This window comes from Schistocerca americana, chromosome X, assembly GCF_021461395.2.
Source record: "Schistocerca americana isolate TAMUIC-IGC-003095 chromosome X, iqSchAmer2.1, whole genome shotgun sequence".
NCBI classification, from domain to species: domain Eukaryota; kingdom Metazoa; phylum Arthropoda; class Insecta; order Orthoptera; family Acrididae; genus Schistocerca; species Schistocerca americana.
Genome location: NC_060130.1, coordinates 823,528,957 through 823,555,825, shown reverse-complemented (window position 1 = coordinate 823,555,825; position 26,869 = coordinate 823,528,957). Strand labels below are relative to the sequence as shown.

Genomic DNA, 26,869 nt, shown 5'->3' with positions numbered 1-26,869 from the left:
CTATTTTGGATGATGGTGAGGTGTGACACAAATTTTGAAGTCCCTTGTGTGTCAGGAGCCCTTACTAAACTGATACGGAGGACATTTATTTGTTACAGAGTGGGACACTCATCTGTTATTTTGTTAGTAGGTAGCCAACAACAGTCTGACTTGGTTTGGTAGCAGGTCTTTTCTTTATAGCAGGCAAATTATTATTTACAACTGCTTCATGTTTTTAGCATATTGTCTTTTAAAGGTCCATGTAATGAATACTTTACCACATCTCTGCTTATTTTGTACAAGGATATTGATGACAGATTGTTAAGCACCCCCAAAATAATAAACAATCTGTTGTATTCTTTCAGTGTTTCAGTGAATAAAGTTTCTTGCGCCTAAATTCAGGTAATTTCGATCCCTTACTATTACAATAATGATTGTACTATTAATTGATTCTTTCTTATGTGATGATGTGCTAATTTCCGATGGTGTAACATACTTTTTGCAACATTTTATACCATCAAAAGATACAGTGACTTTGTCATATGCAATATTATAAATAATTTCAGTATCATTATGTGAGTATGACTTTAATAAACAGTTATTGATAACTATTTTTTTGTGTGTTATTGCTATATAATCTGTGTTTGCTGCCATTTATTATAATATTGCTCCATCCATCACACTCTGTGACCACATTGATAGGTAATGTTTCCACATTTCAGAATTACAGTTGCTTTCTTTATCTAACAAGTAAATATTATTGTAAGCTCAATTTTTTTATTTGACTGGTATTTCTTACTTTCTGTTTCTTATTGTGAAACCCTCCATAGGTATGTGCCTTTTAATTGTTCTCTTACCTCCCACCTGTTTAATTTGGAAAGCCCTTACAATCATGTGTATCGTACTGTGTACAATATGTTGTGTCATTTTAACTATAACCTGTTTCAGAATTAAAATTTAATCAGACTGTGTGTGTGTGGGGGGGTCTTTGTATTTTGTCATTGAAAAAAATCATTGTGAAATTCTATATTCTTGCTGTAATCCTGATTAAAAACTGAAATATATGTACAACCAGTTTTTCATGTGAATGCTAGTGTGTAATTTGTTATTTGGAAAATTATTTTTCGTGGGTGTGGTTAAGATCCTCACAATTTAATAACTTCCATTTATATACTTTGACTACAGAATGATGAAAACCCATTTGGAAGTTGAAGATGGGAGCATCCTTGATGAATCAGAGGGAGAAGTTGAACCGATGGTCACTATTGAAGAAGAGGAGGACGTGTTATTACTGTGGAACAATAGACAGGTACATAGATGATAAATTTTGTGTTTGACGCATTACTTCATTCAACACTTCGTGTAAAGTATTGTGAGGCTTTCTGCGCCTTTAACCTAAACTCTTGAGCATTCTTGTCAGTTTCTCTCCGATTAATGTTGGAATTTGTATACAATTGTGATTAGAAATTATTCTTACCATTGTTCTTTCATAGTGTTCAGGCTGTTCTTACCATTTATGATTATTATTCGTAAAAACAAATATTGTAGTTGTAATGCTTTTGGATTAAAGGAGACCATACACTCTACGGCAGAAGCATTGAGTTGTCTATAAGCACACACAAAAGAAAGAACACGTTCTAGATTACAGAGTTATCCTTTGACCTGCTGGAGTAAAGTTCACACGCACACACACGCGCGCGCACACACACACACACACACACACACACACACACACACACACACACACACACACACACACAAATGAACGTGCCCCTACATGGTGTTTGCTCAACAAACAGTGACAATGCTGTATTTTATGGGTTGGACTGGTTGTGGTAGTGGTAGTGTGAGATGGGGTGGGCAGAGGGAGGGGGTCTGGGGGCGGTGAGTAGCGTCTCGGAGGGAGGAAATTGATTTGATGCCTAGGAATGTAAGAGGTAGGGGTGGCAGTTGTATGGGCATGTAATGCACAATTTTAGAGGTAGGTGGAGAGTGATACATGCTGAAGGTCATATGGGGACACGAATTGGGTGGGAGTGACAAGATGCAGGAAGGGGAAACTGTTGAGTGGAGAGTGTAGGGACAGGTCGTTATCTGAGATTGGGGCCAGGATGATTGTGGGAGCGGAGGATGTGTTGTAAGGATAACTCCCATCCTTGTAGTTCTGAGAAGCCGGTGGTGGAGGGAAGCATTCAAATGGACCAGTTTGTGAAGCAGCCATTGAAATGGAGCATGTTGTGTTGAGCTGCATGCTGTGCCAACGGGTGATCGACTTTATTCTTGGCAACATTTTGGTGGTGGCCATTCGTCATGGTGTACAGCTGGTTGTTAGTCGTACCAAAATTTAAAGCTGTGCAGTGTGGGACACCTCCTAAGGTGGTGTTCCATTCCCCACCCATCCTAAACAACATATTAGTCCATCCCTATTCCCATCCTCTTGCCACAGGGATCATGTCCCTGTAGAAGCCCAAGGAGCAAGACCTGCCCAGTTCACCCACTCAGCATCTCCTACTCCACTCCTGTCACAGGATTGTTCTATCCCATCAGAGGCTGTACCACCAGTGAAAGCTGCCATGTCATATACCAGCTCAGCCACAAACACTGCACAGCTTTTAATGTTGGTATGACTAACAACCAGTGTCCACCATGATGAATGGCCACCGCCAAATTGTTGCCAAGAACAAAGTTGACCACCCTGTGGCACAACATGCTCAACTTCAATGGTTGGTTTCCAAACCAGGCCATCTGTGTCCTTCCCTCTACCACCAGCTTCTCAGAACTGCACAGATGGGAGTTATCGTTACAACACATCCTCATTTCCCGTAATTGCCCAGGCCTCAATTCAGGTAACGCACTCTCACCGTACCCTCCACTTAACAGTTTCCCCTTCCTCTGTTCTGTCACTCCCTCCTATTTTATGTCTCCATGGTGCCCTCAGCATCCGTCGCTCCCCACCAGCCACTACAATTGTGTATTACATGTGTAGCTCATATACCTGCCACTGCTATCCACACCACAACCAGTCCACCGGCGGAAACACAGCCATTGGCACTATCAGTCCAGCTGGCACCATGCAGAGGTATAGTGTGTGTGTGTGTGTGTGTGTGTGTGTGTGTGTGTGTGTGTGTGTAAATCATTTTTTTATTCTAGTTTGTGAAAGGAAAACTCCGAAAGTTGCAAGTTTCCTTTCTTTTGTGTTTGCCAGTCGATAGCTCAGCACTTCTTCAATCGGTCTCCTTTAGTCTAGTATTTACATTCTACAAGAACTTTCCTACATTTATTTTAGTTGTAATATTTATTCTTGTTTCCTTATATTTATGTTATTGTTCCTATTGTGGTCTTCAGTTCGAAGATTGATTTGATGTAGCTCTACATGCTACTCTATCCTATGAAAGCCGCTTCATCTCTGAATAACTGCTGCAACCTACGTCCTTCTGAATCTGCTTTCTTTATTCATCTCTTGATCTCCCTCTGTGACTCTGCCCCCCCCCTCCCCCCTAACACACACACACACACACACACACACACACACACACACACGCACATTTCCCTCCAGTACTAAATTGGTGATCCCTTGATGATGTCTCAGAATGTGTCCTATCAACTGAACCCTTCATCTAGTCAAGTTGTGCCACTTATTTCTTTTCTCCCCAATTATATTCAGTACCTCCTCTGTAGTTAAGCGATCTGCCCATCTAATCTTCAGCATTCTTCTGCAGCACCACATTTCAAAAGTTTCTATTCTTGTGTTGTCTGAACTGCTTATTGTGCATATTTCACTTCCGTATATGGCAACACCTTCAGAAAAGATTTCCCAACACTTAAATCTGTATGTGCTGTTAACATATTTCTTTTCTTCAGACCACTTTTCTTGCCAGTGCCAGTCTACATTTTATATCCTCTCTACTTTGGCCATCATCAGTCATTTTGCTCCCCACACAGCAAAACTCATTTCCTACCTTCATTGCCTCGTTAGCTATTCTTATCATCTTATATCCTCCTTTCATGACACTGTCTCTCCCATTTAACAGCTCTTCCAAGTCCATTAAAGTCTCTGACAGAATTATATTGTCAGTGGCAAACCACAAAGTTTTTATGTCTTCAAGTACCTACTGCAATTTTTCCTTTGGTTTCCTTTCCTGCTTGCTCAATTTACAGATTGAATAACATTGGTTATAGCTTACAACCCTGTCTCACCCCCTTCTCAACCACTGTGCCCCTTTCATGTTCTTCATCTCTTATAACTGCAGTCTGGTTTATGTACAAGTTGTAAAGCCTTTCACCCCATGTATTTTACAACTGCTACCTAAAAGTTTCAGAGGGAATATTCCAGTAAGCATTGTCAAAAGATTTCTCCAAGTCTATAGATGCTATAACCACAGGTTTGCCTTTCCTTAGCCTATCATGTGAAGTAAGTCATAGGGTTAGTATCATTTCGCACGTTCCTACATTTCTCTGGATTTCAAACTTATGTTCCACGAGGTCGGCTTCTACCAGTTTTTCCATTCTTCTGTAAAGAATTCCTGTTAGTATTTTGCAACCATGACCTAATAGTTCGGTAAAATTAACACCTGTTAGCACCTGCTTTCTTTGGGATTGGAATTATTAAATTCTTCTTAATGTCTGAGGTATTTCTCCTGTCTCATACTTCTTGCACACCAGATGGAAGAGTTTTGTTGTGGCTGGCTCTCCCAAGGCTGTCAATGGGTCCGACAGAATCTCGTCTACTCCAGGGGACTTGTTTCAACTTAGGCCTTTCCCTTTCTATAATGTTGCCTTCAAGTTTATCTCGTTTGTATAGACCATCTATATACTCCTTCCACCTTTCAGCTTTCCTTTATTATTAGACATAAAAATGTTACATATCTACAGTTATTTTTCTCATCCATGTGTAATAGTTTCAAAGCTATGTTTTCAAGGTTCTGTTGTAATATATTTTTGAAAGGGAGACTGAAATTTCATTGAAAGTTGTAGAAGCAGAATCCATTATCTGTACTTATACCTAACTTGAATCACATCCATGGTAAATTGTGTAAGGCCTTTCTCAGTCTTGAATGAAGCTCTTTGCTCTTAGTTATCCCTGATTAATTTATTTACTTTGCATCTTTTTAAAAGTAATGCAAAATATTTATGATTCTGCATCATATCTCTATTTTTATAATGACTCATGGACTGTACACATGCTATATATAAATAATAAGACCTCTCTTACTGTTACGTTATTTATTGAACTACAGCTTCTTTGATCTATACATGTAAGGTTGCTTTATTATTATTATTAACCTAATGAGGTGGCCGTTACATGGTACACTGGTATTTGCCCATGGGAGCAGCATGATTCCAATTCCAGTTTGAGCTTCCAGATTTAAATTTTTGTGCAGTTTCCTCCTAAATCTCTAAAGCAAGTGTTAACATTGTCCCTTTGGTAATTACCCTTTCAATTTCCTACTCCCACCCATATTCAAATGAGCAAGTGTATTATCTCTAATACACACATTAAACTCTGATTTCCATTCCTTCTAATATTCTTTAGAGAACTGCACAAAGAGTGTAACTTCAATCTCTTATTAATAATGCACTAGAGGCTATGTTGGCTACTGTAGGTGAGACTATTTTTTGTTCAAGAAATATTGTTGGGCACATCCATGTTATTCATTGCTCGTGTATCATGAAGTGTGGCTATGATTCAGTTTTAAGCTTGGTATTTAGAAAATGACACTTCCACTTTGTGGCTGGAAGAGTGTCCTTTTTCGATTCTTTTACTCATTAGGTAAAATTAGAGTACAGACTTTCGTGCTCTGCAAAATAAACTGATTACATAAACCAAATTAACAAGGACAGTCCTGTTTCATTAGTGTGTCAAATTCATGTATGTTGTTACAAGTGAACAGTGATTAATTTGAGCAAGAGTGTATACATACTTGTTTTTCAAACTTTATGTGCAACTACTGTGTGTATGTCTCATTTTTACTATTGTTCGCAGTCTCATCATTGTCATTGCTTGTTGCAGAAATCAATGTCCGTTTCTGAACTGTCACGTGGAGCGAAGCTTGGAAAATGGGAAGATCAAGCCATATTGGATTATTACAGACACCAGCTGAATTTGTTTTCTAACATGTGCCTAAACAGACAGTATTTAGCATTAAACAATCTTTCTCCTCATCTCGACATTGATTTAATACTCAAGTGAGTATTCAACACTCAGTTACTTGCATCATCGTAGATAAACTCATGCACCTTCAGTGAAGTGATGTCGTATACTTTCTTTACCATATTTACTTTCAGTATAATTTTGATATGCTAATCATATTTTACATACAGTAGTGTAAGTGTGTAACTGAAAGTGCTCCAGACATTAAGTACATAGCAAACTCATTTTTCATTGTAAACTCTGTGATTTATTGAATTTGGTTACTTAATTTGAAACTCCTGTAATATGTATTAGCTGCAATGGAAAGGCAGCCAGTCCATTATACAGCTATGATGTGAAACTATAACATATGAAAGAATCAGAAATTTTAACTATAATAATTTCTTTAAAATTGCTTATTAAAGACTGCAGAGCAAATACAACAACTGAATCTGATGGCATTTGTTTCATTTAGTAGTACAAAAAGTGAAACATTCACCAAAAAATCTAACATCAGAAGTGAATATGTTTAGCTTAATCTGCCAATATGTAAAAATATTTTTTTGCAAGTTGTAAAACGTGACATAAAATTTGACAATCTGCTTCCCAATTACATGACTGTCAAATGGCCGTCTGAAAATATCGTGCACATATCTACTAAACATGCTACTCAGGGAGTGTTTGATGATTGAGAAATGGATGTGATGTGGTGGCAGAAAGCTCCTGTCACTTGACTAGCTGAAGTGTTAATTGCTGTGGTCTTCAGTACAAAGAGTAGTTTGATGCAGCTCTACACACTACTCTATCCAGTGCAGGCCTCATCATCTCTGAATAAATGCTGCAACCTACGTCCATTTGAACCTGCTTACTGTATTTATCTCTTGCTCTACAATTTGCACTCCCCCTCACACTTCCCACCAGTACTAAATTCAGGGCTAAATTGATGATTCCTTGATGACTCAGAATGTGTCTTTATCAGACAGTCCTCCTTTCAGTCAAGTTGGGTCAAAAAAATTCTAAAATACTTATCTCCCCAGTTGTTTGTGGTGTCCCCTCGTAAGTTACATGATTACCACTCTACTTTTCAGCATTCTTGTGTAACACTTCATTTCAAAACTTATGTTCTCTTCATGTCTGAATGACTATTATCTGTGTTTCACTTTCATACAAGGCAACACTCCAGTCAAACACCATCAGAAAAGACTCCCTAACGCTTACATTTATAAAATATTCCTCTTTTTCATATATGTTTTTCTTGTTATTGCCAATCTGCATTTCCTATCTTCTCTGTTATTTTGCTACCCGAATAGCAAAACTCAGCTACTACTTTCAGTGTCTCATTTCATAACTTAATTCCCTCCACATTGCCTGAGGTAATTCAGCTACTTTCCAACATCCATGTTTTACTTTTATTGATGTTCACTTCTGCTTTTCAAGACAGGTCCATTCTGTTCAACATCTCTTCAAAGTCCTTAGGTGCCTCAAACAAAAATACAATGTGATCAGCAAACCTCAAAAGGTTTCATTTCGTGTCCCTGAACTTTAATTCCTGTTCCAGATTTCTCCTTGGTTTCCTTCACAGCTTGTTAAATGTACATATTAAATAACATTGGAGATAGGCTCCCTTCTCAATCACTGCTTCCCTATCACGTTCTTCAAATCTTATAACTCCCATGCTACCTTTTAAATTTCAAAGAGTGTACTCCAGTCAAAACTGTCAAAAGTTTTTTCTAAATCTATGAAAGCTATAAATGTAGATTTACCTTTCTTCACCTACCTTTTGAGATAAGTCATAGGTGCAGTATTGCCTTCCATATTCCTACAATACCCCTGAACCCAAATTGATCCTCCCCAAGGTTGTATTCTAACAGTATTTCCATTATCGTCTTGTCTTTTGTTATGTGACCAGAATATTTTGTTTCAGGTGCATGGCAGATGAAAGAGTGCCTTATGATTTAAGAGCCTCATTTTGTCGGTTGATGCTTCATCTTCATGTTGACCGCGATCCTCAGGAGCCTGTAACACCTGTGAAATATGCAAGACTGTGGTCGGAGATACCTTCCAAAATGACTATTCAGGAGTATGTATTTTATTGCTAATTTATGTTAGAGAGTAATTTTTCTTTTTTACTTGAAGATTTGTGTATAAAGTTTGATTGAATAAGTTTCTTTCACTATCAAAGTTAAGTCTGTGTATTTCCACAAATTTACTGTGGAAGTATATAGATGTTATTGTGTTGCATGGTAGTGTATAACATCTTTGATACTAAGAGTTGTGGATGGGTATTTTGGTGTTGGATTCTTCTCCCGAATTCGCACTTGCAAAAATTGGAGCTCAAATACATACGTATCTTCCATCCATTAGATTTTTCTATTGTGACTTTCAGTCGCAACACTTAAAAGTCTGTATTACGACTGTTGTTGATGTCTGCTTAGTTATAGACTTAGGGACAAAGTAAAACTGAATGTTGGATCGAAGTTCTAATCCAGACCTTTAGTTTCATTGAGGGAAAAAGAAAAATTGTGTGAATAATTGAAGGCTGATGAATGGGAGAGGCTAGCGAAGATTAAGCCCAGGGTGATTACTGGACTGAAGAATGTATTGGAGGGATAGCTGCCACCTTCACAGTTGAGAAAAGCTGATGTTGGTGGGATTCAAATGGCATGGCTTGTGAAACAGTGGAATGATGTACCACTGGGTGAGCAACCGTGACATGGACACACATTGTGTATTCATTCATTTGGGTGGATACATGGTTGATCCTCATAGGCACATAGATAGTCGAACTGCAATTGAAGCGGAGGTAGTGTATGACTTAGCTGCATTCGCAGGTAGGCCATCATCTAATGGGGTACAATTACCTGTGACAGCATTGGAAAAGGGAGTGAATGAGACAAATCATTCACTAGGATTTTTGTCACTAGTATGACCTATATGGCAGAGGGTTGCAATTGGTAGCAGCATAAACACAAACCAAGATGTAGGGTGAGTAGAAAATGGAAAATCACATAATGTAAGGTGAAAAGAATTTTGAAAAGGACTTTCCTAATTTAAGTAATTTCCTAATTTAAGGACATACTGAAATGTTGTTGAAATTCTGGTGGTGATGCAGATATTCATCAGGCAATCCAGATTTAGGTTTCCCTAAATCACTTGGGGCAGATGCAGGGATGGTTCCTTTGAAAAGGCCCTAGCCTATTTCTGTCCCATCATCACCCATTGCAAGCTGTGCTCCATATTTAGTTTTTTAGTTATTGATGCTCCACCCCAGGATGATACTTGAGTAATAAAGGAGTCACCAGTGAAGTGTAACTCAGTTTCCAAGAAGGTAACACACATAGTTGAGGAGGGTGAGGTGAAACAGATAAGTTGAAATGTATAAAGGCTATAGAAAATTGAGAACAGTCTCTAGGCTATAGAAAATTGAGAACAGTCTCTAGGCCCAGTAGTTTAATAATGAAGTTATAATTAAGGCAGAGAGCAATGTGGACAGTGGAGGAGGAACAGATGGATCAAATAGCTATCATGAGAGGTGCGAGACTAGGTTGTAGTATGTCTCCTGTCCTTTAAACATCTGTCATGACAAAATTTGGAGACAAAGCCTTGAATAATATAGGCAAAATAAAACTGTCATGAGAGAGAGAGAGCTTAAAAAGTGTGCTTTCATACCATAACCACTTGTAAATTGCATTGAGTTACTGGGTACTGTGGTTACACCAAAAGATTCATGTTTAGGAGTGGGGTTTTTAATGTCGATTTGGTCATCTTGGTTTAGATTTTCCATTATTTCCCTAAATAATTTCAGGTGAAGTCATGATACTCCCTTTAACAAGGCTGCGGCTGTTCCGGTCATTATTCTGTCAAAATGAGGCTTTAAACGAATACCTTACTTTTAGTATTGTATTCAAAAGTTTTTGTTACGATTTTTGTCATTACTATGTTCACAATGTAAAACAGTAGTTGCCAACAAAAGGGTAAGAATTAGCACACGTAAGAGCTGTGCAGTGTGGTTAATGGTCACAGTGAAAAATAGTCACAATATTGCTGTTAAAATAGTGTTTCAAGAATGTAAGGTCCAATGAACCACTAAATTAAGTTTGAATATTATCCAGTTATGATCTTTTTATTCAGATTTCAAATGCTGATGAGCTGGCACAGGGGTTAAGACACTGCACTTACATTGAGAAGGAAACGATTGAAATCCCTGTTCAGTCATCCAGATTAAAATTTTTCATGGTTTCATTATCCCTTAAAGTGAGTACCACAGTGGTTCCTTTGCCAAGGACATGTCCTGTTGTCTTTCACATACTTTGCCAATTTGAGTGTATGCTGTGTGTCTGACAACTTCATTGTTCATGGGATGTTTTAACACACCAACCGAGCTAACAAACCCTTTGGCTGCTACAATGATTTGCACTGTTTGAGCACCTTCCATTTTAGCTTGAACTGTAATGCTCATGGTAGCAAAGAAAGGGGAACTGCCAAGAAACTACTGAACACTTGATCAAGAAATCAAATCATCCTGTTTGTCTAATAATTCACACACACGTGTGATTGTATCACAAATACATATTTAAAAACCCCTCCAAAATTTCACAACACTGTTACACTGCTGGTAGCTACAAGAAAACCGAAACATGTAGACACAATAAAAAAAAAGGAAAAAAAGTTTATTTAGATGTGTCAGCACCTTAAATTAAACTTTTTCGACTTCAAAACCCTTGATATAAGCATTACTCAAAATTAATTGAAACCTCCATCCAAGACAATCCTAATCAGTGTTGCTAATTTTTATGCAAAATGGGATCAGGTAAATGAAAAAATTTCGGAAAACAAATGGTGGAGGGTCCTTCATTTTAATGTGAGAAAATGTGACTACATATCATAATACCCCAAATGATTGAATCCTGGTGTGGTCACCAATTAATGTAAGATGTCATCTGAGCTAACAAGTTTTTTGACTGCTATAATAATGAGCACTGATTGAGTAGATCAAGAGACAATGCAACATATTGAACAGTATGAATAGAATGGCACTTGTAAATTAGTCCTCATTGTCGGATATTACAAAGATTGATTTGGCAAAGTGTGCAAGAAATAAAAGTAATGAACATGACCTTCGTCTCAACAAGTCATTGAAAAAGCATAACTGTGGATAAGTACACAGTGTTTGCCCCGATTGTGCCAGAAAGACATGTGAAAACCACATGCGAATGACAAAGCGCACTCAGTCATGAGCCATTTAATTCCTGACTTAAGTATCAACTTTCAGGACTTTTTTTGTAAAAAAAAGAGGACAGTGGCCGCTCTATGTAGCAGATGTTTTTATAGTTATGCAATGAGCTGCCTTCCTGCATATACAATTCTGAGAAAACCAAGCTCTAAGCTCTCTGTTGTCAGATATCATGTGCTGCATCCTAAACAACCATTTACTGTTTTTTTAGATCACCCAATGAGATATTGTTTCACCTTTTGAGAGAGAGGAATTGTCACCCCATGTGGAGTGGCACCCACCTGTTGTGCTTCCTCTGCTACAAGGGAAGAAGAAAAAACTTTTAACAATAAACAGCTACCGAGCTTCTTATGAGAAAGCAGAGATAAATAGCTCCCGACCAGTCTGGCAGTTTTCTAGGAAAAGCATTACTGACGGAAACAACATTCCGCCAAGCAGAGAGACTGACTTGTAAAAATAATTTGTTCTGCACTGGCCAGATGTGTGACACAGTTCAATTTAGAGGGCTTTTTAACCAGAGTCCCAGATATCTCAGAGCGTGGCTGCAGTTGGTGGAATCTTGATTGCACGTGCCTCGCCAGCACCACAGCAGACAATATGGGACCCACAAATGCCTACCTGGCGGTCAGTGCCCAGCTGATCATCCCTTGTTCCAACTGGACTAATGTTTAGAACTCAGCATTCTCCTGAGGGACTTCTGGAGGCTGGTCACCTGTGGCCCCTTGCCCCCTTCTACCCTGTGGCCCATGCAAGACGTGTCAGATTTGTACAATACAACAAATACAGGACATGCAATTAGTGACACAGGTAGAGAGAAATTAAAACATTTGTTAGCAGCTCGATCTTTACAGTCCTCAATATCATCCGTATTATCAGCATCAGATATTCATCAGTTCACTAAAACATGATACGGATAATGATAAATTGAAACAATGGCAGTGATACATTAGATGTGTCAGTCCACCACTTGATTGCTGCATTTCGGTGCTAAACCCAAATCTTCCTTGGTTTTAAATATTTGTTTTTAAAGTGTCATTTTACACATGTAATTAGGACAACAAGGCATTTGGGCTAGTGCCTCCACAATCCTCCTACTTCCTAAGGAACAGGTTAATTATGGCATCTCACAATGATAATACATTTGTGTGTTTGTAATATTTGCTACTAAAGGAATAGTTGTGACTCCAGGTTTAAGTCCTAAGTACCATTATATACATCTGCTAAGAATTGTACAGGGTGTTTCAAAAATGACCGGTATATTTGAAACGGTAATAAAAACTAAACGAGCAGCGATAGAAATACACCGTTTGTTGCAATATGCTTGGGACAACAGTACATTTTCAGGCAGACAAACTTTCGAAATTACAGTAGTTACAATTGTCAACAACAGATGGCGCTGCGGTCTGGGAAACTCTATAGTACGATATTTTCCACTTATCCACTATGCATAGCAATAATATGGCGTAGTCTCTGAATGAAATTACCCGAAACCTCTGACAACGTGTCTGGCGGAATGGCTTCACATGCAGATGAGATGTACTGCTTCAGCTGTTCAATTGTTTCTGGATTCTGGCGGTACACCTGGTCTTTCAAGTGTCCCCACAGAAAGAAGTCACAGGGGTTCATGTCTGGCTAATAGGGAGGCCAATCCACGCCGCCTCCTGTATGTTTCGGATAGCCCAAAGCAATCACACGATCATCGAAATATTCATTCAGGAAATTAAAGACGTCGGCCGTGCGATGTGGCCGGGCACCATCTTGCATAAACCACGAGGTGTTCACAGTGTCGTCTAAGGCAGTTTGTACCGCCACAAATTCACGAAGAATGTCCAGATAGCGTGATGCAGTAATCGTTTCGGATCTGAAAAATGGGCCAATGATTCCTTTGGAAGAAATGGCGCCCCAGACCAGTACTTTTTGAGGATGCAGGGACGATGGGACTGCAACATGGGGCTTTTCGGTTCCCCAAATGCGCCAGTTCTGTTTATTGACGAAGCCGTCCAGGTAAAAATAAGCTTCGTCAGTAAACCAAATGCTGCCCACATGCATATCGCCGTCATCAATCGTGTGCACTATATCATTAGCGAATGTCACTCGTGCAGCAATGGTAGCGGCGCTGAGGGGTTGCCGCGTTTGAATTTTGTATGGATAGAGGTGTAAACTCTGGCGCATGAGACGATACGTGGACGTTGGCGTCATTTGGACCGCAGCTGCAACAAGGCGAACGGAAACCCGAGGCCGCTGTTGGATCACCTGCTGCACTAGCTGCGCGTTGCCCTCTGTGGTTGCCGTACGCGGTCGCCCTACCTTTCCAGGACGTTCATCCGTCACGTTCCCAGTCCGTTGAAATTTTTCAAACAGATCTTTTATTGTATCGCTTTTCGGTCCTTTGGTTACATTAAACCTCCGTTGGAAACTTCGTCTTGTTGCAACAACACTGTGTTCTAGGCGGTGGAATTCCAACACCAGAAAAATCCTCTGTTCTAAGGAATAAACCATGTTGTCCACAGCACACTTGCACATTGTGAACAGCACACGCTTACAGCAGAAAGACGACGTACAGAATGGCGCACCCACAGACTGCGTTGTCTTCTATATCTTTCACATCACTTGCAGCACCATCTGTTGTTGAAAATTGTAACTACTGTAATTTCGAAAGTTTGTCCGCCTGAAAATGTACTGTTGTCCCAAGCATATTGCAACAAACGGTGTATTTCTATCGCTGCTCGTTTAGTTTTTATTGCTGTTTCAAATATACCGGTCATTTTTGAAACACCCTGTATCTTATTCATGGTACAGCAATTTCATCGTTTTATATCATTGTATGTGTTAATCCTGTTGTTATGAGATTTTTCTATGCTTTCTTTTTTGTTTACTAGCTACGACAGCAACAAAACACCAGACCACAATAAGGAGGCAGTGAGGGCGAGATTTGGTTCCACAATAATATTTGTGGAAGATTATTTGTGCAATGTTGTTGGAGAAATGTGGAGCTTTGCAGATCAAGACCAAAATAAATTAACATTTGAGGTATTAATTTACTTTACACAAATTTTTTTCTTAATCACTTCTTCAATAAATATGGATGAACAGTGTATGTCATATTTGAAAATGAGTATTATTATTATTTGTAGCCATCAAAATAATTGACTACCTCCATTGTGAATTGAAGGTACTGATACACAAGGAAATCTGTGTCTGTAGCTGAATGGTCAGAGTGGTTGACTGCCATGCGGAGGACCCTAGTTCAGCTCGCGGTACTGTCAGGGATTCTTTGTTGGTTGGACTGGAACTATATGCTTTCAGCCTTGTGATGCCATTTGAGGAGCTAGGTGACTGAATAATAGTGGTTTCAACTCACGAGAACTGAAAATGGCCAGGGGAGTGGTGTGCTGACCCCGTGCTCCTCCATACCACATCCAATGATGCCATTGGTGGAGGGTGGTACAGCAGTCTGTTAATACCGATGGTCTCACCAGGGCCTGTGGACAGAGTTTATGTTTAAGATAGACAATGGAAGTGGTATCAAACCATTTTTGCTTGACAACTCTTCCTGCTCAGTAGTTGAAGTTCTGAGTAGACCCCATTACTAAATTTAAATATTTAATAAGACTATTGTAAAACTAATCATGTTAATGGTCAGCATGCAGTCACGATCTTCCTGAGAAAATTTATTGTATTTATAAATCTGTGGAGACATTCCACATCATTACGAGATTGTACAACCAGCTAAACTGTTGTGTCCTCAGAGTCATTCACAGCTGCACATCTGAATAAAATCTTCTCAGTTTTCTAGGCACATCAGTTGGAATAAAATTTTTGAGCTTTCAGTGGCTATCTCTACCATCGTCATCAGCAGTAAAACCACTGACTGCCATGACTGGCAAGGTTTTTCACTTATATAGCCATGATTGCGACCTCTGGTACCAGTCAGAGAGGGCCAAAATGATACTTGCTCCATGGGCAGCTTGTAGCAGTTCCGGCCCGCTGCAGGACCGAGTGATGTCAAGTGGCACAAGGAGCCAGCGCCATGTTTGAAACTGCTGCTCCTGGAAGTCAAAAGGAAACAACGATGGATGTTTGATGCATGTAGGGAGGTGGAAGTGGCAGTTTCAAATGTAGCGCCAACCCATGTGTCACCTGATGTCACTCGGTTCCATGGTGGGTGACAGCTGCTGTGAGCTGCCCAACTCACCTTTCATTCACGCGTTCTGAATGGTGTCAGAGGCTGCAGTTGTGGCTATGGAAGTAGAAAACCGTGCCAGCCCCAGCTGTCAGTTGTTTTACTTCTGACGGTGGTGGAGATAGCCATCGAATGCTCGAGAATTTTATTTGAATTGACACGTCTTGTAAACCAAGAAGATTTTATTCAGCTAAACTGCTGTATTGCAAAATTCAGGTGGATTAAAACTGAACCTTCTCTTTGACTTATGGTCCCTAATTGAAGCTTTTTTATTTATTTCATTGCTAATTTATGTTTTGGTGCTGTGGAAAATGATACACCAATTGTATGTGCATCTCAGTCTCCAGTAGTGTTCTAGAACACAGGAACATAACTGTAAAAAATACTTCAGACTGAATATTTCTGTTGTGAAATTAAATATAGAGTGGTTTGAGCAATGAAATACTATTGCTTGTTGAGTTGTTATTTTCGGAACTGGGGTCATGTTTATAATAAATTAGTCATTGAAAGGTAACAAGATAACTCAGTCACAAAATCTATTACCTGTACTGTGGAAGTGTTCTCAAGAGGAATCTCTTTCACACATTTGGCACCTAATTGTTTGCTTCGTGTGCACCTTTTAGAAACAAGCAAGTGAAACTGAAATCCACACTGCTTACTGAAATATGTAGAAAGAGGTATTTTACTGTACTCTGTGTTTCTTTGATATGCTATGATTATGATCTGGAATTTTTTTACTTCCAAAAAACGTACTCTTGTTGTCACTGGAAAAAGCTTGCAGAGTGACTACTCACCTATTAATAGCAGATGTAGATACACTTATGGTGCTGGAGAGTGGGAAACCTTGAAGGCAGATGAATGAGCATGGAAAAAAAAAAAAAAAATATTTGTATGAAGCTAGGGACAGCACACAAACAAGTAACATACTGGCAACAGTATGAAATGTGCATACATCTGACAGCTATACAGCAGCTGCTGCAATGTATGTGTATGTCTATGAGTTCTGTGGTAAGTGAATGTCATTATTTTTGTAAAGCTGCTCTTAGAGTGGCAAAGATTTGGGGTGGATGATTCAGACCTTACCGTATCTCATACCTTCTAATGGTGTCATAAGTGTTTTGTATATCTGTGAATGCAGTTATGATGTCTGTCCCAAATTCCCATTTCTTTTCTACTACCTCTCTGGCTGTAAATATGGCATTATAATTGATCTTCCAGGCCAAAATCCTTGTTGCTCTTCTCTTAATTGTGGTTCTATTGTGTTCCTGATTTTCTATAAAGCTACCCTTTCATAAATCTTCATGCAATGGCACGATAGTGATATCCCTCTGTAGTTCTCACAGAGTACCAGAGTACCTTGTTACTCTTATACTGCATTGACTAAGACCTGCTTAAACCTCCTTTATTATTCTTCTACATCCTTCCTCTCATCCTTGGGAAGCTGTGTCATAATCCTTTTCATGTATAAATATCTTAGATTTCATCATCTTCCAGTATTTGATTTTTGCCTATTCTCCCCTCACCCCCCCCCCACCTTCCCCCCCCCCCCCCCCCCCCCCCCCCACTGCTTGAAATTTACCCTTCTTGAATTTCTACATTGTCCCTACCAATAGTCCATTATGGTCATTGCTGAGGCATCTTTTGATTTCTCCACTTATTATTATACATTATATAATGAATTTCTATTGCAAATTCCATCTGTATCTGGTAAACTTGTGACAACCTCTTTTCTTACACTATCCATTACCAATTATCCATTTATAGCTCATGCATGTGTGTAGTAATACCTCCCATCCATCATTTCTGTGATCTTCTCCATGGCTTCCTATAACCATTCTATATCCGCCTCTATCGTTCCCAGCTGTAGCATTATAGTCTTTATGATCACAGTCTTGTTAGAGGTTACATCATCATACAGTTTAGTGATAGACTATTCCTTTTCATATGTCTTGCATCGTATTTGAGGAGTGTAAACCTGTATTATATAAGTAATATTTCCTTCCATCATTATCTTAACTTTAATTATCGTGCCACATACATTTTCCAGATTAAGTACTTTATTCACCAGTTATTGACCACTATTATTGTGACACTGTTTCTTCTTTTGTCTCTTCCTGGCCACCACTTTTTATATCCTTTTTCCAGCAACCTACTATCATTTCATTTTTTGCCTATTTCATTTAGTCACATTATCTCTCTGTCATTATGTGTGTGATTTCCTGAATTCTTGCACTCTTTTTTTCTAAAGATACAATGTTAATAGTCTCAGTTATTATATTTTTCTTCAGACGAAGCTATCTTCCATTGAAGCCATGAAAGAAAGCTATCTTTCATTGAAGCCACGATGGTCATCATACCTGAGAGATCTGACCAAAGGCTTTGTCACTTTAAGTTTTGGTTTTGATTTGAGGCTCATTTGATTGTTGAAAGCTATTTAGCAGTACTGTTTTATCCAGTTTTCATGTCAGTTTCTGTAATTACTTTAATTTTTATGACTTTCTTTAATTTACAGAAACCTGCTATTTTGAGTGCTAAACAGTTTTCAGGCTGTGATCTCTTATCATCACTTGCCTTGTCATGTTTTTATCCCACAATAGTTATATATCTCATGTTCAGCATTTAGCAGTGTGTTCTGTATTACGGCATCCGAGATGCAGTGGAGGATCCCTTAATATTCTCCATGTTTCCTTGAGACATGTAATATTGTCTTTATTTACTACTGTTGTTACTTCAGCCACTTGATATATCAATAAGCAAAATCAAGAACCAAATTGAAACTGAAGTTGAAGTTATGTATCAATTAGGTCTCATTTCATGTGTACAAAGATTTGTTCATGCACACCTATCGAGAGGTCCTCACTGTTCATGTAGAACAACACATTATCACAGTGACAATCTCCAACAAGTTATGCCTTTCCCTCAAAGTGCAATATCCATAATGAAGACCTTCTTGGTTGTTTTTCTCTTTACCTGACTTTGTCCTGAACTGCATTTCTTGAGTATGTAAACATTGCCAGAAATGTTTTTGTATCAATACCACGTTTGAGATAAGTAGAAACAGATACTTAATGACTTCTGGACTGTTTTTATTATATTCTCTTTTGCTTTGTGTATCTTTATCAACACTGTAGCAACAAACATAGCATGAGTTGTGGTGCTCAGCTCCCATTACCTCTCATTTTTCTTTTCCAATTCCATCTGCTTCTCAGTCTCTGGGAATCATTGCTGTAAATATACCATATGCCAAGTTGCTCTCTATGCCCTTTCAAAAGTGTTTGAGAACTAGTTTTTCTATTATATTCTATCATTCTACTTTCAAAACAGTTGAAATCGGGAACTCATCTCAACTAGGAGCAGCTTCTCTGGTATAGATTTGGCACTGATTTTTCCACACATCTGCCCGGGCTCCCTGTTGGTGCTTCAGTGAAGAGCTTCAGTTATTCTGGTTCTTTCATTAACCTATGGTAGTCACCTCAGCTTCACCTAAAAATCCATCACTCCTCCAGCCTTTCAGTGACCTGTGCTGAATTTAATGTAACCCCAAGATGCCACAATCCTTAGGACTTCAGGGAAAGTATCCACAAATTACTCGCTGAACACAGCGAATTAGCTGTTCCTGCCATGGCAAAATAGGCCTCTCATATTTGATGGAACATTGTCTGGGGTTGCCTGTTTTATTCAGCAGTTATGCATGTTTCCCTTAGAGATGAATAAATCTTTTGGCATTTATCAAAGGTTTATGTGGAGGGGAAGTGCCCTCATGGCAGTGTTTTACTTATGACTATGGTTTTGATGGATATAAATAGTAATACATCCACAGGGAAAGGCCTCATTTATTGCTGCCTGTTTGTAAATGACTTACAAGTTTTTAGTTCATCTTGCAGTAATGCAGCTAGTACATGCCAGCTATAGCTGAAAGCCACGGTAATGTGCACAAAAAATTGTTTTTAAGATTCTGACAACAATATCTCTCTCTCTCTCTCTCTCTCTCTCTCTCTCTCTCTCTCTCTCTCTCTCTGTGTGTGTGTGTGTGTGTGTGTGTGTGTGTGTGTGTGTGTGTGTGTGTTTGTTTGTTTGTGTGTGCGTGCATTTTTAATCTTCCTAAAAGATGAGTGAGGGAACCCATGCACCACCATAAATATTAAAGTTTCTGTGAGATTTATGAGAATCATTTTAGCTCAGATGTTTACAGTGCTGCCACACCTGTAGGACCTGAAAATGCAGGCCATCAGAACAACAAATATTTTTCATACACATTGTGCATGTGTGGAACAGACTGAACCTGACTGCTCTGTCCCAACATAATTATTGATGCTCAGTATACAGATCTGCTACTTAAAGTTAATGGATTAAGTCTACCATGGGGGAATTCCCCGCACAGTTGGCTGTGCGGTCTAACGCACGGCTTTCCGGGCGGGAAGGAGCGACTGGTCCCTGGCACGAATCCGCCCGGCAGATTTGTGCCAGGTGAACCGGCCAGTCTGTGGATGATTTTTAGGCGGTTTTCCATCTGCCTCGTCGAATGTGGGCTGGTTCCCCTTATTCTGCCTCAGTTACACTATGTCGGCAATTGCTGCGCGAACAAGTTCCCCACATATGCGTACACCACCATTACTCTACCACGCAAACATAGGGGTTACACTCGTCTGGTGTGAGACATTCCCTGGGGGGGTCCACCGGGGGCCGAACCGCACAATAACTCTGGGTTCGGTGTGGGGCAGCGGAGGGGTGAAGTGGACTGCGGTAGTCATCGTGGGGTTGTGGACCACTGCGGCTTCGGCAAGGACGGAGCCTCTCCATCGTTTCTAGGTCCCCAGTTTACATACAGTACAATGGGGAAATTAGTGTGGCTACAGCCTCTGCACTAGAGCCAGAGAGCTGCCACTTCATGTCATTGTGCAAACAACTGTGTACAAGGCATGTTTTTTTAAGCAGTGCCATTTTTATGTTAAACAGAAGTGAATTTTTGAAACAATTTTATTATTACATGAAAGCCTATTATGTAATCTACATTTTAACATATTTTACATAAACATTAAAGCACTTATTGTCATGAACAATACAACGTCTGAATTCCTTTCTCATAAAAATATGCTACTTGATTTGCTAACCTCTGCTGAGTGACTATTTCAATGTCATCAGTGTTCTCATGGCACCGTCCACCTAAATGCTTTTTCTTTTAACTTGAGAAGAACACACTAGATATTGACAAATTGTAAGGTGACTGTTTCTTGAAATTTTGCATCCTCTTTCAACACCAAGATTTCAGTTACGACAAGATGGTTGTCCACTTCATCATGAATATTACTACGGCCATCTTTAGACATTCCTAACTATTCCATCACTCATAGTGTTTTCTCCATAGACTTTATTAATCCGCAAAGACTTTCCACCATTTTCATGTCTTTTACACAGTTAAAACACTATGACAAAAAAAGTAAAACATCCAGAATGGAGGAGGAAATGAGTTGAGAGGTTCTGTGAAGTTATTTCAGTGATGATAATACTCAGTCAAATTTACAAAGAACTTAGCAGAATCGGCCTACCTACCAGTGTGACTTCGCCTCTCCTACCACCTGTATGCTCCTTTGAGACAAGCTGGCCCACAACAGTTGTAACTTGTCCTTGATATGGATACTGACACTGGGCCAAAGTTGACATCCAAGCAGGTCCCATGCATGCTCTATCAGGCGGAGATCTGTGGATCCTGCGGGTCACATAAGTACTGCAGCATCACGAAGAGAGTTCATTGAGACACATGCCATGTGTGAACGAGCGTTGTCCTATTGCGCGAGCGATAGCACGAAAGGATTCAGGATGTCCGCGAAGTACCATTGTCATCGGGGTTCCCTTAGTCACTACCTACTATGATCTGAACTCGTACCCAACGGCTGCCCTCACCAAGAAGCCAGGAGTTACAATGCTGTATGTTTCCAAAACCAATGAAGAATGGGTTGTTCCCCAGGTCATCTCCATACTTGATGACAACGGTCATATGGTGTATTGCCGAACCACAGTTCATCGCTAAACACACTGCACTGCAATTTGTCGGCAGTCTGTGTTTCCCAGTCACGGCACCACTTCAACCACAGATGTTTGTGTAGTAGTGCTAATGGCAGCCTACACGTGGGATGACAGTTCCCTAATCTGACTGCTGCTAGTCTCTGATCGAGGGTGCGGGATGTCACAGAACGTTGCAGGGAGTTCAGATGGCAAGCGCAGGTGTGAAAGAGATACCATGTGCTTGGTGCACAATGCAGCAGTCCTCCCTTGTGATGGTAGATTTTTTGCCCGAAATCTTGGTGGCTGTGTCTGTCCTCACTTTCCCGTGAAGTCCAACATCAGGCCACTGTCACATCTGAATGCCCAACAGAGCTGGATATTGTGCAATTTGACCAGCCGGTCAGATGGAGAACCACAATGAGTCCCATTTCAAACGCTATAAGGCACTGATAACGCTGTCACATACAAGTACTTGGTATCCCTGTGTCCTCCACAGTAATGCTCAGTGTATGATATCGCTTACTGCCCTTGTGTACCTTACCAGGCCTGGTAACAACACAAAACATGAACAGCACTAATGCACTCTGGAAGCCATTCTCCCTGTCACGTAGAATTGCATATCTGATCATTTACATACCCACCATTGTTGTGTATGTATTTGTAGTTATCACCAGGGTTGGCGTAAATCTCTGCCTTGGCACCCTAAGAGACTGCAGATTGTAAATTTGACAAATTTTTAAAAAGAAGCACTTCAACTTGAAGGTAATGAGGTTTTGTTCTACTAGGAACCAGGGAACGCTGGAATAGGAATTAGTGAGCAGTTGATACAGCAGCCAAGGAGGTGTAAGGGGTGACCAAATTGAACACTGTGTCATTAACCATGTGCTATATAATCTTTCTCTCAGCCCAGAGGCCAGTGCATTAGTGGTAGGAAGTGTGCATGGAGGTGAGGGACAAGAAGGTGTGCTTAGAGAAATAAATTACCCAACCACGGTGTTCATCCTCATAGTTGCAGGGTTGGAGTAAGTCACACTCTTCTCCTCATTTATTTTGGCCAAAGGATCTTCCAGCCTGTTGTCTGTGACATGTGGTTGTTAGAATGCCACAGTTTAAGAACAAGCATTTTATGTTCTGTACAGACTACTGCAGTAAACTTTTAACTGGGAACCTGTACCTTATTTAGCTGACGACTGAGCAATTGTGTGTTGTGTTTTACAATTTTGTGTCTTGTCTAGATCTCAAGTTAAATTTTGAGATTGGAAAGTTTTAGTGTGTTACAGTGTGCCAGAATCAGAAGTTTTTTGTTAAATGTTCTGCAAGGCAATGTTTGTGCTGTAGCTTTTTAACTTTTCTCTGAGTGCTGCTGTTATTTTATCATAATTTTCAATACCCAACATAGTTTAATAGCATTATCAGTGTAAGTTTGTGTACATATGTATATGAAAAATATATCTAAAAACAAAGATGATGTGACTTACCAAACGAAAGTGCTGGCAGGTTGATAGACCCACAAACATACACACAAAATTCTAGCTTTCGCAACCAACGGTTGCTTCGTCAGGAAAGAGGGAAGGAGAGGGAAAGACGAAAGGATGTGGGTTTTAAGGGAGAGGGTAAGGAGTCATCCCAATCCCGGGAGCTCGTAACCTGTTAGTTCATCCCTATGAAATCCCCAAACCGCCTTCCCTACCCTCTGGCTCCTACTCTTGTAACTGTCCCCGGTGTAAAACCTGTCCCATGCACCCTCCCACCACCACCTACTCCAGTCCTGTAACCCAGAAGGTGTACACGATCAAAGGCAGAGCCACGTGTGAAAGCGCCCACGTGATTTACCAACTGACCTGCCTACACTGTGACGCATTCTATGTGGGAATGACCAGCAACAAACTGTCCATTCGCATGGACGGACACAGGCAGACAATGTTTGTTGGTAATGAAGATCACCCTGTGGCTAAACATGCCTTGGTGCACGGCCAGCACATCTTGGCACAGTGTTACACCGTCCGGGTTATCTGGATACTTCCCACTAACACCAACCTATCCGAACTCCGGAGATGGGAACTTGCTCTTCAATATATCCTCTCTTCCTGTTACCCACCAGGCCTCAATCTCCGCTAATTTCAAGTTGCCGCCACTCATACCTCACCTGTCATTCAACAACATCTTTGCCTCTACACTTCCGCCTCGACTGACATCTCTGCCCAAACTCTGTGTCTTTGAATATGTCTGCTTGTGTCTGTATATGTGTGGATGGATATGTGTGTGTGTGCGAGTGTATACCCGTCCTTTTTTCCCCCTAAGGTAAGTCTTTCCACTCCCGAGATTGGGATGACTCCTTACCCTCTCCCTTAAAACCCACATCCTTTCGTCTTTCCCTCTCCTTCCCTCTTTCCTGACGAAGCAACTGTTGGTTGCGAAAGCTAGAATTTTGTGAGTATGTTTGTGTTTGTTTGTGTGTCTATCGACCTGCCAGCGCTTTCGTTTGGTAAGTCACATCATCTTTGTTTTTAGATATATTTTTCCCACGTGGAATGTTTCCCTCTATTATATGTATATGAAAATGTATGTAGGTGTATATTTCATGCAATGTAGTTGGAAGGTTTTATATTTTTCCAACCATGTTTACATACACTTATTTCAGTAAGGCTGTTGCAGACTGACATAAAGCACCACATATCTTATCAACACCACAAGACTCATCATAATTCAGTATTTAATCCTCATAGGGGCTGTAGACTCACTCAGTGGTGTAAAAACCACCAGCCTTGAACCCTTGTGGTTCTGTAAGAAAAGTCATCCATGTAGACACACATGCCTGGTACCATATCCAAGATAACTCAGCCATGTTTTGTAATACCTCACCTGACCTAATGCAGTGTTTCCTTCATAACCTGATTTAGTCTAAGGCAGTTTTCTCAAAAGCTGACATGTTGAGAGATGGGGCTGTTTATGGTTATAATATTTATAATTTGAGTTCTAACCATTGATAAGTACAGTTTTAAATAGTTTATGTAACTCAGACCATTAGCAGTTTTAGATTTTTACAAATCCAGCTTCAGATGGTTTCTTACAGCTTACCAGGTAGCTGTTACAAACCAATGAAGACAGATTTGTTGAAATTGAAACCAGTAATGGTTTGAGTTAAATAAATTTTTTAAAACCATACTTATGGCTGATTGCTGCGTAAATTATAAATCTTATGATTTAGTCTAGTTTGTGTAAACTATCTTCAGATGACAGATAGAGACATCGTGTAGTTAACATTTGTGCGGGATTTTAGTTTTGTCTTAGGTCATTATTAAGTTGTTTGAAATGTACGTGTTGAGAGAGAAGGGGGAATGAATCTTGCTTTGAAATTATGTGAGAAAGAAAACTGCCAAAACCCAAGATCCATTTGGGATGACTTGCCAGGTATCAGCTCATTCAGATAGTTTGAAAACTGAGCATTTATTTAATCTTTGAAACTGAGTACTTAACACTTACAGCTCTTATAGAGGATGAAGTTATGTCACTGCTGTGTAACAGCACAGAAAAATGTGTTGTTGTCTTCATGAATCCCTTGATGAACTACAACTCAGATATTCAGTTTTAACATTTTGTCTTGTGGCCCAGCAGAAAACTGTTTTAGTTAGAATAGAGAGCTGATCTTAGATTCCGAGAAGAATGATTTTGTGATGTTTGTCAATAATAGTACCAGGCATAAAATCACATTAAGGCTGTAGAAAAGTGTGATGTCAACATGTCAAATACGTGTAGAATACCAAGGTGAAATTGATTTAACTATATTTCTTTCTTCATCTTCTTCTTCTTTTTTTTTCTATGTTTTAAAGGATGTTATAACATTTATTTTTTGAAAAATAATGGAGGAGATTAATGAAGTAAATGAAATCAGTTCACCTAAAAGGCATGGCAAGGGTGTCATAACTAAAGAGATTCTGAGAGTTGTACTTGAGAGAACACATTCCGTAGGTAATAATATGTTGCATTTTGAATAACAAAGCTGTTTCTTGTGTTCTGCTTGTCAGCGGGATATTAAACCATAATCTACTTCTTCTTCTTGTTCTTTGGAATAATAAAGCAAACTACTAAAAAACTATAGTAGCTAAGCATAGTGAATATTGTAATTTGGGATTTTGTTTAAGGTGGTGAAGCTGGCAAGAGAGCTTATCTACTTCGGATTCTATAGTTTTAGTGACCTCCTGCGGCTCACTAAAACTTTACTGCGCATTCTGGATTGTATATCTGATGCAGATTTCAATGGAAAGATTCCAACTGGAGATGTTGATTGTGAGTACTGAGAAGTAAAATTTAAACTTTCAAGACAATGGAATGTATTGACGTGTTTCTAACTTCATGTCTTACAATTTACAAGTTTTAGCTACGTGAAGTGTAACATAAAGTTTACATTGCCCAAAAGATAAAAAATTTATAACCTGAGCTATAAACTGAATGTTGCCATTACTGATGTATGTTGTACAGAAATATTTCAGGTTGTTCGTACAAGACACAGTTTTCCGTATTCAAAATCTTGTTTTTAGATAGAAATTATAATGCAATATATTATGATTTCTTCATGTAACATCCATGCCAAACACATTTGTCTTGAAATGCTAAGAAATTAGTTGAACTTTACAAGGTTAAATTCTGGAAGATGTACGAAGCTGTCGACAAAGATTTCATTCTATTGGCAATGGTCCAAGGAACAGGTAGGTAATGTATTTATATCTCCTCCAAGCACCTTTATGGTACAAAATGGGAAGAGTAATTTCTTTTGTGTTTAGAATAGTTCTGTATTCTCTTAGCAAATCAAATATACTGTAAACATATACTTAAAATTTCTTCTCTTCATTACAACTTTTTAGTGAGTCTTTTTCTTTTATAATTCAGAAAGATTACTACAGTGGGATAAATTGGTTTACTTTTTATTGAAATGTTAATAATCGTCTCTTCCCATTTTCTGCAGCTGAACATAGGGAAAATGAAGAAGATGAAGGTAAAGACAGTTTAACATTCATACAAAACTATTAGAAAGAAATTCCCCATAATGAGTGAAAAGTAACTATTTTTTCAAAAAAAAAAAAAAAAAAAAAAAAAAAAAAAAAAAAAAAAAAAAGAGTAGATTATATGGCTAATATATAGTTCTTCATTTTTGTGCTGTAGGAGTACACATATATTAAAGATTGGAAGTTTGTTATTAAGCTGATAATGTACTTCTGATTACAAACAGTTAGTGTCCTAAACTACTGCAGACAAGGCCATACTTAAGTCCTTTGACATAAAAATATGCTGCCAGAAATTGTGAAACAATTCTGATTCTTTGCCACCAAGACTAAACAGTGAT

At 39.2% G+C, this 26,869-nt stretch overlaps 1 protein-coding gene across 1 annotated transcript in view; it reads left to right on the top strand.

The window, feature by feature from the left end:
• The window catches only part of LOC124554726 (inositol 1,4,5-trisphosphate receptor), a 348,395-nt gene that overhangs the window by 111,261 nt on the left and 210,265 nt on the right, over positions 1 to 26,869 (top strand). The window contains exons 13-17 of the mRNA XM_047128370.1: positions 1,165 to 1,288; positions 5,990 to 6,165; positions 8,034 to 8,189; positions 14,222 to 14,372; positions 25,671 to 25,815. Of these exons, the coding sequence (XP_046984326.1) occupies positions 1,165 to 1,288; positions 5,990 to 6,165; positions 8,034 to 8,189; positions 14,222 to 14,372; positions 25,671 to 25,815 (752 nt within the window). The remainder of the gene's footprint in view (positions 1 to 1,164; positions 1,289 to 5,989; positions 6,166 to 8,033; positions 8,190 to 14,221; positions 14,373 to 25,670; positions 25,816 to 26,869) is intronic.